Raw genomic sequence first — 12,458 nt, 5'->3', positions numbered from 1 at the left:
CGGTGGGGGAAAAAAAGTCTGACTGCTTTCTCGGCCTTCAGTGAACTAGGTTTTCTCTGATACTCCACGAGTGAAAGACTGAGGTCAGACACACACACACACACACACACACACACACACACACACACACACACACACACACACACACACACACACACACACACACACACACACACACACGGAGGAGGAGGAGGAGGAGGAGGAGAAAGGAGAAGTGGAGAACACAACAAGCCACTCGGTACCACCAGACACATTTTGGAGGAATAACAAAGAAGCAATTACACACGCCACATATCAATTATGTGTAACTGTTACAGTTGTACAATGGAAACACTCGCTGCCTGAGTGTTGCACCACCACTAGCAAAGCATTTACACTGCAGGGTAGCTGGGGCTAGCAAGTAAAACACAATAAATCAAGGCAATGTAATCAGTGCTTCGTGTTTTCACTTGTCACCTAGGCAAAGTTCTAAACACAGATTGCTCATGGGTGTTGATACTGCAGTGTTTGAAACAATGGGTCTGGCCGCACCGTACTCGGTGTAGCGCAGCTAAGATGTCCTCCCATAATCACCGGGCTGCTGTAGTCAAATCATCTTCATCTCAGGATAAACTCTAATGAGGTCTCCGAGTCTAATAAAACAATCTGAAAACCAGCTAAGTAAGCGGTTTCCTTCAACAAACTCTGAAACATTTCAACATTTTTTTTGGAGTATTAAAATACAGTTTCTGAAAGGGAAAATGGGTATTTACGAGTGTGCATCTTTTTTTTTATTCCACTGTTACTTCAAATTTAGAAAATTTGAACAATCTAACTCCAAAATGTATATTCAAAAACCAATATAAGCAAATATTTCATAGCAAATATATACACGCTTTTGTTTCTGTCTCAAACTCTCAAGCATTGAACTTTTCAAGACAAATAACACAAAGGCCCTAAATGTAGATGCCTTGACATGTAAAAGTTGCTTCTGACCAAGTAAGTGTGTGGAAAGAAGTTGCCTACACTTGCACAGCAAGACAGCCAGAAAAACAGGGCAAGATTTGTTTGCTTCCTCAGCGCCAGTTTCCTGTATACAATGATGCATCTTCTGACTTTCTGGTCTTTCCCAATACGACGAGTGACTCAGTGTTGAGCGTTAACTGCATCACAGTGCGGTCAGTAGCATTGCGGTAGTATTTCCCCGGCATTTCCACGGGATCTAATAGTGATTCATGAAACTCAAAGTTTCCAAGACAACGTAAAAGGAGCTGTTCCTTGGCAAACTAAATGTTGTGTATTATGCAACATTATATTATGCGGACTGCATGAAAGAGGATACATGAGAATTTCTGGATGTATTTTCCAGTTGCAGGCAGCTCAGAGTCTTTACTGCACACAGATTAAGTTTTTCTCCTCTTGAAGTGCGCCTGGGGTTATAGCACATGGTAATACACAGGTATTTTGATACTCCATTTTGCTAGCCCGTGCAGACCGGCAGTTCCGGTAACACCGAGGGCGGTCTGACAGGACGCAGAAGCGAGACAGGCTAAGCTAACATGCTAGCCCGTGCAGACCGGCAGTGCCGGTACCACCGAGGGCGGTCTGACAGGACGCGGAAGCGAGACAGGCTAAGCTAACATGCTAGCCCGTGCAGACCGGCAGCTCCGGTAACACCGAGGGCGGTCTGACAGGACGCGGAAGCGGGACAGGCTAAGCTAACATGCTAGCCCGTGCAGACCGGCAGTTCCGGTAACACCGAGGGCGGTCTGACAGGACGCGGAAGCGGGACAGGCTAAGCTAACTGCTAGCCCGTGCAGACCGGCAGTTCCGGTAACACCGAGGGCGGTCTGACAGGACGCGGAAGCGGGACAGGCTAAGCTAACATGCTAGCCCGTGCAGACCGGCAGTTCCGGTAACACCGAGGGCGGTCTGACAGGACGTGGAAGCGGGACAGGCTAAGCTAACTGCTAGCCCGTGCAGACCGGCAGTTCCGGTAACACCGAGGGCGGTCTGACAGGACGTGGAAGCGAGACAGGCTAAGCTAACATGCTAGCCCGTGCAGACCGGCAGTTCCGGTAACACCGAGGGCGGTCTGAAAGGACGCGGAAGCGGGACAGGCTAAGCTAACATGCTAGCCCGTGCAGACCGGCAGTTCCGGTAACACCGAGGGCGGTCTGACAGGACGCGGAAGCGAGACAGGCTAAGCTAACTGCTAGCCCGTGCAGACCGGCAGTTCCGGTAACACCGAGGGCGGTCTGACAGGACGCGGAAGCGAGACAGGCTAAGCTAACATGCTAGCCCGTGCAGACCGGCAGTTCCGGTAACACCGAGGGCGGTCTGACAGGACGCGGAAGCGGGACAGGCTAAGCTAACTGCTAGCCCATGCAGACCGGCAGTTCCGGTAACACCGAGGGCGGTCTGACAGGATGCGGAAGCGAGACAGGCTAAGCTAACATGCTAGCCCGTGCAGACCGGCAGTTCCGGTAACACCGAGGGCGGTCTGATAGGACGTGGAAGCGGGACAGGCTAAGCTAACTGCTAGCCCATGCAGACCGGCATTTCCGATTGTCATCCTGGCTGGCGTTCACTCTCTTGGAGAGTGATTTTCCCCCCCCGATGTGTTGGATATATGTATTTTTGTAGTTTGTAGTTTTTGTAATTTTTTTTGTAGTTTGGATTTTTGTCTTTGTGTTGCATTGCTGTGGGCTGGGGGAAAATGATATTTCATTTCTTTTCATGTACGCAAGTGCATGAAATGAAATGACAAATAAATGTTCCTGATTCCTGATTTCGGAAATACCCCAAGTATATGGTTGGAAGTGGTGAGCTCCACGGAACGGGAGTATGTTTTTACTGCAGCCCACAACAGAGCTAGCTAATATGAAGAAGGTCATGTGTTGACTTGCAGAATGCAGGTGGACTGAAGTGCACCCAAAGCTTTAGAGACCAAACAAACATGTCTCTTGACCAACAGCAATGTTTCTTCTTTAAGTAAACATTACACATGACAACTGTGACAACACCCAATAACCATAATACAACATAGCTTAAGGAAGTTGATAAGACAGAAATAAAACAGGGTGTCACCACATACATGAAAGCAGCTTTACACCAAGTGATGCAAGAATGAGGCCGTATAAAGTTCACATTTGGATGGTAATACTAATGGACCATTCAGCAGTCTGGCACTTTATATAACTTAATATAGATAGTTCAGAATGGAAAATTCTGCAACAGGGACATGCAGAGCGATGATCCAATTACAAAACTTTGAATCGGACCACAGTTTTCTGGATTTTAGGTGACTGACTAAACCGCACATATTGGGAAGGTGCTTCAGCTTCCGAAAAACTATGCGGAATAAGCAACCCATCCATCCCATCCATTATCCGAACCGCTGATCCTGCTCTCAGGGTCGCGGGGATGCTGGAGCCTATCCTAGCAGTCATTGGGTGGCAGGTGGGGAGACACCGTGGACAGGCCGCCAGTCCATCACAGCCCCCCCCCACACACACACACACATTCACACCTAGGGACAACTTAGTACGGCCGATTCACCTGACCTACTCGTCTTTGGACTGTGGGAGGAAACCGGTGTACCCGGAGGAAACCCACGCAGACACGGGGAGAACATGCAAACTCCACACAGAGGACGCCCCGGGATGACTTCCAAGGTTGGACTGCCCCGGGGCTCGAACCCAGGACCTTCGTGCCACCGGAATAAGCAACCATTCAACAAAATGTCACCAGATTTTGGGGAAACAATCTGTTACTTATTCAATCAGTTTCACAGAGCGTCTGACAAGCTGCTTCTATTTGTGACCTTTACAAAAACTGTAAGACATTAAAAAGAGGAATCACAGATATTAATGACTACATAGGAATCCCCCCCCCCCCGAAATGTCTAGCTTCAAGTTATTGTAATGCATGAAATATCATGCACAATTTTATCTTGTCCTCCATTAGTGCAAGATGTTCCTATAGGGTTTGGTTATAGACTCTTAGTAAGAATGAATTCATATTTTATTTTAGAGGCTGCAAGTATACAGTAAATATAACTTAGGCAGAGGCTACCTCTCGTCTGTTGCAGTCTGCTACGAATAAATGGTTGATTTGCAAATCTGAAACATATTTCCTTACAAAGTATTATGGTATGCATCAAAAGGACACCAATAAATCCCCAACAGGCAAGTGTATACCCAAATTATTTGGGCGACTAATAACATAATCACATTGAAGTATGCTGTTTTTGTCTTTGAGGGTGGTCCACAATATGATGGTTGGCTCGTTCATCTGAATGTATTGTAAAGGAGAACCCACATAGGGGGGATTTGAAGCAGCTCCTCCTGTTATGTTTCAGATGATGCAACTTTTAAACGGACTGGACAGGCTCAGGGGTGCATTTATCACACCACGCATGGCCCCTCTGTCACTCTGGTGCTGCATGCATGTCCTGCATGCATGTCCAAAACTGCTACCTGCCTAAAGGATGTGATATCAGTATCACATGAGTTATACGTCACTAACCTGACTGAAACCACATCAATGGAAGATACAATGTACAACTAAACCTCCTAGGACTGTCACAGGACAGATCTGGTAGTGCTCTAATGGCTTTGGCTGAAATGTCTGTTTAAACTCAGCGTGGCCCCTGGTTAATGATGAAAGATGAGGATCTAACACTAAGCCCAACAGCTTAGGCACGCCTGGGTCTACCTAACCTGTCACGCAAGGCAGAGATATTAGCATACAAAAGACCAATCAATAGATTTTGGATAAGATGCGTGTTCCGGACTAATTAGGGAAATTTGTAAACTGGCCAGCCTTTGTTCGGAAATCACTTCCAGCTCCCAACACACGAGGTGCATATCAATACAATCGCGAACACAGTCAAGAGTTGTTCCTCGTTATCTATACTGTTCTATTAGAAAGACTGGGCAATATGGGAACCATCTGAGATATTAATCCAACTAAATTATAGGGTCCCAACTTTTTCACATTTGAATCGTAGTGCTCACTGACCTTTTAATTTAAACATAAATAGCTGTGATGTAGGTTTCTTTGCAATAATTTGCACATCATCGGTGTTTGGCAAGAAAAACACAACATTCGTTTCAGGTCAAGATTTAAATGTATGAACTTGTTTGACTTTGGTAATTAATGATCAGAGGGAATGTCAAAGAGTTACTTCAACACAGAACAACATGGTTTATTTTTTTCTCCTGAAACAGACATACAAAACAAAAAGTCCCCCTATTGTTAGGAATTTCACGAATTAAAATCAAACATATTATCGGCTGCATGTTTTCAATTAACAAAATAACTAATTAGATGCATGTATTATCGTTTTTCATGCAAATGTGAGCACCCAAGGCTGCAACCTGATGATTCAACACTTGTTATAACCTTAACATCTTACATTAGACCTCACCATATTTCAGATATCTCAGTATAGCGCGTTATTACGTCATTGCAGCATCCTTGTATCCCCCCCCCCCCGACCACCCTACCTGTAGCATATGGTGACTTCTCCGGTTGATTTCACGCAGGGGTACTTGGTCGTGACAATCTTGTTCTCGGAGCAGGACTCGCTGCTGCGGAGACAACATGTCGCAGTGAAGGCTTGAATCTCAACGCAATCAATCGTCATGCTGCCGCGTGTGGGCGCCGGGCGCGCTTTACGTTACCTGTCAGAGGCATCCTGTTCTTCTCGGTACGACCACAGCAAGCCCTCTGAGAGCAACATGCACGTCACGGTGACCAGAAGAGGACTCCCGCTGCCTTTTAGTTTCATCTCATAGGTCCGGTCGCCTCGTGAACACCTGTGTACTGCGTCCGTGTGCGCGGAGTGTTCGAGGCTTGAAATGATTGGCTGTTCGGTCCCAGCTGTGGAATTAACCTCCAGAAAGTGTTTTTTTTTCTTTTTTTTGTCATCCACATTCGGACCCTCCCCCTTGTCGTGAGCTTCGCTTTTATGATTAGGTACACCGTTATTGAATAGGTGTGGGTTTATGTACTGTACTCCCCCTAGGCGGTCTGTGGAGACCTCTCCGTCAGCTGACACATCATCCTTCGCGCAACTTGGGAGAGTTTTGCCAAGCTTCACGCCAAGGACAGATGTGTGTCTTTCCATCGTTGATCCAGCAGGGCCACCTCAGAAGACTAGCCTCTGAGTAAATGGGTCATCGCGGACGTCTGGTGCACTCTCGGTTAATGATTATGTTTCCGTGAAACGTTCGTTCGAAGCTTGATTGACAAACGCGCTTGCGCTTGCGCGCAGCACGCACACACGAACGTACACGCGTGCGCGTTCATTGCGTCCGAGCGCGTTTCGCGCGTCGTGATGTCCACGACTTTGCTACCACCACGCGGCTAATCACGAAAATAATAATACAAAAAATATATAAATAGATAAATAAATAAATACAATAAATTTTGGGAGGGGGCGACAATGGGATAGAAAACCCCAAATGATTGCATTTTATTTCAGAAGAATATTCTCCTTACAACTGGCAACGTCCATATCAGAAAAATGGTATATATATATATATATATATATATATATATATATATATATATATATATATATATATATATATATGTATATATGTATATATATATATATATGTGTGTGTATATGTATGCATGTATGTGTGTGTGTGTGTGTGTGTGTGTGTGTATGTATATATATATATATATCACAGTGATAAAAGATACATGATACATAGGACTTGTGCGGGTCAGTTAAAAACAAAAAGTTTGAAAGAATTAAATTAAGATTTGCTCACAGATGAGCACATCAGCGGAGAGAACCAAATGGTGCAAAGTGAAGTATTGTCGGACAAACATTCATAGCTTACTGTCTTGATTCATGCTCAATAATCCAGGTAAGAAAATCCAAGAAGGTTGAATCAGTTCATCTGGATGTAACGCTTACTGACAGATATGTTTCATCACTCCAGAAGTGATGAAACCTGAGTGTGCAAGTCAAGGTCCTCAGCAAAGACTATTGGTTGACTAATAGAGTCAGGTGTGGAACTGCTTGGCTGGAACAAAGACCTGCAAACACACAAGCCCTTTCTGGATCATGTTGCCCATCCCTGCAGTGTGTCAGACGTTTACTACACAGATTTCAGGAGGCTTCATAATGCTAACATTTAATGATAGCTAACTGCTTTCTCCTCATCATTGTCTGATAGAGAAAAAAAGGTTAAATTCAATTGAATGCAGACTATCAATAGAATAGAATACGCTTTATTTGTCATTTGTATATACATACAATGAAATTAACTCTCTGCATTTAACCCATCCTAGCTGTGTAGCGAGGAGCAGCGGTCAACCACCATGCAGCACCCGGGGACCAACTCCAGCTCTTCTTTCCATTGCCTTGCTCATGGGCAGTGACAGGAATATTAACCCTAACATGCATGTCTTTTTGATGGTGGGAGGAAACCGGAGCACCCGGACGAAACCCACGCAGACATGGGGAGAACATGCAAACTCCACACAGAAAGGACCTGGGACGGCCTGGGGTTCGAACCCAGGATCTTCTTGCTGTGAGGCAACAGGGCTAACCACTGGGCCACCGTGATGCCCACGATGGCGAACTGTGCTAAAATAATCAATCTCAAAATGATTCCAATCAGATTTCTAACACCAAACACAAACAACATAAGAAAACACAAGTTTTGTGCTAAAAAATTGTAACAGAGTTCCTTTGATTAGCTGACAAGTTTTAGTTGCTCGAGCATTGCATGCCAGCACATGTTGCAGACTTGTCCTTTTTTAGGCCTGCAGCGACTTGAGGCAATGAACTCAATTTACGCCTCTGTCGATTTTAAGAGAAGGCGGGTAATGAGTAACTCCATGCTCAATGGGGCATTCTGAGGACTTTTGTCCAGAATGACCTTGATCCCTTTGTTCCCTCAACCAGCAATACGCCTGATCTAATCACAGCCAGTTCATTGACGAAGCTCTGCAGAAATAAGGAGTCACTCTATTTCTCAGGAAAGCGGTATGGCATTACAGGGGTTTAGGTTAGCGGAGCCGCCGAGGTGCTTGTAAAAGATACCCGGTGAAACAAGAGCACCGTGGTGTCACTTACAGCCTCTACTGGCCTTTCAACTCCGGGGTCAGCTGTGCAAAACCCACTTAATACAGATGTCATTTGTCAGGGCCAAAGACACCCTAGAGTGACTAATGGCAGCGGGACCAATTACTCATTTCAATCAGGGGGGGTCTTTTTTAAACAAGCCTGTGAGTCAAGTCCATTGTGGTGCGATTCAGTAACCACGAGCGGCAGGGGGTGGTTTCACCTGATTTAGAGGGCCCGCTCAAGCATGGCCGTTTCAATTTCAGGGAAAGCAGCGTTTCTCCGGTCTGCTTCCTTCATGACAATACACCGAGGATCCATACTCCGCCAGGGTCTTGAAGGTCCAGTTTTGTTTGTGGCCACTAGATGGCCCTTTCAAACCAGGGAATACTCCGCAGCGTCTTTCTCCACCGTCATCGTTGCCCACAAAATGGATGAAGGCCTTGAGCAATATCAGGGTGCGTCACGACTACGAGGTGCACACGCTGTGCCATTTGTGCTCCACCTGTTTTGATGCCTCAGCAGCCCGGAGGAAACGGTTATCACGTCTGCAACAGTCCACCTGACCAGTATCATTAGCTTGGGGTTGATCAGGGCTGCAGGGACTTCTATCAAATCTATAATCTTAAAAAGTCGAGCAACGTTTCCTACCATAATTATATGAACTGACTGCCTGTGACTATGTTTTGAGAGCCCTTTTAATTAACACATCATCACGATCATCGGTGCATTTGAAATAGAAAAGTCTTCCATGCCTTGATGAAATATTTCCTTTTTTCTCTTCCTCACCTCTTGCTGGGTATTACTGTTTGGGTGTCTGTATGCGCTTGAACTTATATGCACATATGCACCCGCCGTGACAAACCCACTGGTATGTTTATACAGGGTTTATGTATAAATTCGTGTTTGCCTGAGTATATTTCTAACCAAGGGGTTTATGTGTGTGCCTAGTTGTATGTGTCCTCATGTTTTATGTGTGCTTACAAGTGTGTGTGTGTGTGTGTGTGTGTGTGTGTGTGTGTGTGTGTGTGTGTGTGTGTGTGTGTGTACATGTTTAGCTATCCTTATGTGGACCAAATGTCCTCATTGGGATAGAAAAACCTGACAGCACCTACCTTGTGTGGACATTTCAGAGGTCCTCACAAGGAAAAGGGTCTATTTTAGGGTTAGGGCTTGGTTTTAGGGTTACGGTTAGAATTAGGGTTAGGTTAAGGTTAGGGTAAGGGTTAGGGTTAGGCATGTAGTTTGGGTGGTTAATGTTAGGGTTAAGGGCTAGGAAATGAATGTAGTCAATGAGGGGTCCTCATAAGGATAGTGAAACGAGTGTGTATGTGTGTGTGTGTGCGCGCGTGCGCGCATGTTTATGTGTGCCTGTCCCAGCAGAAAGGTATTTGTGGGGCGTCCGGGTAGCGTAGCGGTCTATTCCGTCGTCTACCAACACGGGGACCGCCGGTTCGATTTCCTCGTGTTACCGCTTGGTCGGGCGTCCTTACAGACACGATTGGCCGTGTCTGCGGGTGGGAAGCCGGATATGGGTATGTGTTCTGGTCGCTGCACTAGCGCCTCCTCTGGTCAGTCGGGGCGTCTATTCGGGGGAGGGGGAATAGCGTGATCCTCCCACGCACTGTCAGGTGAAAAGAAGCAGCTGGCGACTCCACTTCCCCCCAAAAATGTGATCTATAAAAACAAACTTGACGGGAGAATGTGCGCACCTGTACGTTCCTGTACCTTTGTGTGTACCTGTACGTGTTTGTTTGTTTGTTCCTGTAGCTGCCTTGTCTGTACCTGCACGCCATTTTCGGATTTGGTGCGCACGTAGCCTTTTGGTAAGGCTCTTACGCACTGCTGTATAAAGGAGACCCCATCTGCAGGCCTTTAAATCTACACTAGAGGAAGGAAAACAACTCAAGCTGTATTGGGGCGAGATGCAGGATGACAAAGATTTAGCAGGACTACACAACTACACTCAACTAAAAGTAGGTTTCGTAGTATGACCTTAACCAGCTCTTCCGTTGCTCGATAGAGAAGAAAACTGGACTGGACTAATAACAGAAAGTTTAATCAGTTCATCCGGACACAACTTTTAGTGACAGAAACGTTTCGTCACTCATTTAAGTGACCTCTTCGGTCTAAACTGACTGCAGGTATCCCACCCTTACAAACAGTACAGTGGCATAACGACCCAAACCAACGACCGGTTTCATATGCAAACTGCCGTGACCATTAACTAGAGTTTCCTCCCTATCAAGGATGTGCACGTCCTCATCCTTGAAAGAGTGGCCACTGGCCTGTAGATGGGTGTAGGACTAGTCCATGCTGGACTATAGGTACCGATTTAACTCACCTGACTGGGGGTTTTTAGCATAAAGGGAGACATGGTTATATCCCTTAACTGCTACCCCACACATTGGCTTGTTGGGATAATATGGCAGTAAACAAACACTGTACGACAACCTCATCAGTCTCTCTCTCTCTCTCTCTCTCTCTCTCTCTCTCTCTCTCTCTCTCTCTCTCTCTCTCTCTCTCTCTCTCTCTCTCTCTCTCTCTCTCTCTCTCTCTCTCTCATTCTGTCTGTCTGTCAGTCTATCTGTCTGTATGTCTACCAGTCAGTCAGTCAGTCTGTCTGTCTGTCAGTCTCTCTCTCTTTCACCATGTCTCTATCTCTCTCACTATCTCATCTCTCTCTCTGTCTCTCTCTCCCTCTGTGTCTCTCTCTATCTATCTGTCATCCCACAGTGCAGCACTGCGGTGCTTCTCTGCACATGCCCAGACAGACTGGGGGAGTCACAGCAAGTTTCAGCACACAGGAAATATGAGCAGGCTGTATCCCTCACACATCTCAATCCATTCTCACAAGCTACACTTTATATTGAAGGCATCAACACTCTCATTTAATTTGATTTGAAATGAGGTGCCAAAGGACAGTGGCTCCATGCATTGCAATTAAACCAATCACCTTTAAGTTATGAGGGTTAGAATTATTAAAAAATGAATTGTATTACATCGTTAGCTTACTTAATCATCAGCATCATGTTACATGAGTAAGTGTAATGCTTTGTTTATTGGTTGAACCTAATATTCATATGTAACATCAGCAATTTATATTTATGTTTTTTTTCACCTTGCAGCGAGGAGCTGTTAGATTGTGAGGCATCACAACACAATCTGTAATCCAACAAGGTGTAAAGCAATCCTTCCTGATGTTGACCGCAGACAACGGGGGAGATTTTCATGAACTACTATAAGCACCCATCTGCCCCCTGAGCAAAAAGCTCACATTACACAAATAAATGCTTCTGTATTCATAAAGCTATTTTCCTTTTAATTTGGATTTTTCCCCATTTTTCTCCCCAATTGTACTTGGCCAATTACACCACTCTTCCAAGCCATCCTGGTCGTTGCTCCACCCCCTCTGCCAAGCCAGGGAGGGCTGCAGACTACCACATGCCTCCTCCGATACATGTGGAGTCGCCAGCCACTTCTTCTCACCTGACAATGAGGAGTTTCACTAGGGGGACGTAGCATGTGAGAGGATCATGCCATTTCCCCCAGTCCCCCCCCCCCTCCCAAACAGGCGCCCTGACGGACCAGAGGAGGTGCTAGTGCAGCGACCAGGACACATACCACATACATTGATTTATAGTCAATGATGCTCAAGTTAAAAAAAGGACAGGAGAAACACTCTTTGTAATTCACACATGGTACATCTCTTTTCTACATTGTTTTTAGGCTTCTTTTTTTTGCATCATCACAAGAGGAAGAAAGCAGGGTAAACTAAGCAATCCATGTCAGCTGGCCATCCTCGGCAACCCAGCTGAGAGGGGAACACAGAGCGAGTTAGAAAATAGCCTTCATTGATTTACTTTTCACCCCACCACTACAGCAGGCAAATACACTTCCACCATCTCACAATTTCCCACATCTCATGTCAGTGTGTTTTTCATGAACTCTCACTTTCTGTCTGTCTGTCTAATCTATCTATCTATCTATCTATCTATCTATCTATCTATCTATCTATCTATCTATCTATCTATCTATCTATCTATCTATCTATCTATCTATCTATCTATCTATCTATCTATCTATCTATCTATCTATCTATCTATCTATCTATCTATCTATCTATCTATCTATCTATCTATCTATCTATCTATCTATCTATCTATCTATCTATCTATCTATCTATCTATCTATCTATCTATCTATCTATCTATCTATCTATCTATCTATCTATCTATCTATCTATCTATCTATCTCTCTCTCTCTCTCTCTCTCTCTCTCTCTCTCTCTCTCTCTCTCTCTCTCTCTCTCTCTCTCTCTCTCTCTCTCTCTCTCTCTCTATCTATCTATCTATCTATCTATCTATCTATCTATCTATCTATCT

At 45.2% G+C, this 12,458-nt stretch overlaps 1 protein-coding gene across 2 annotated transcripts in view; it reads right to left on the bottom strand.

Moving 5' to 3' along the window:
• Positions 1-6,168, bottom strand: part of ccbe1 (collagen and calcium binding EGF domains 1) — a 64,846-nt gene extending 58,678 nt beyond the window's left edge. The window contains exons 1-2 of one of the 2 annotated variants that reach the window (XM_056290845.1): positions 5,670-6,168; positions 5,493-5,576 (exon numbers count right to left, since the gene is read on the bottom strand). In XM_056290845.1, coding sequence (XP_056146820.1) covers positions 5,493-5,576; positions 5,670-6,115 — 530 coding nt within the window. In that variant the 5' untranslated portion in view covers positions 6,116-6,168. The remainder of the gene's footprint in view (positions 1-5,492; positions 5,577-5,669) is intronic. The other variant, XM_056290846.1, reaches the window with a different exon arrangement.
• Between the last annotated feature and the right edge of the window lie 6,290 nt (positions 6,169-12,458).

Source organism: Lampris incognitus, chromosome 12 (genome assembly GCF_029633865.1).
Source record: "Lampris incognitus isolate fLamInc1 chromosome 12, fLamInc1.hap2, whole genome shotgun sequence".
Taxonomy (NCBI): domain Eukaryota; kingdom Metazoa; phylum Chordata; class Actinopteri; order Lampriformes; family Lampridae; genus Lampris; species Lampris incognitus.
This window is presented reverse-complemented; position numbering and strand designations above follow the sequence as displayed.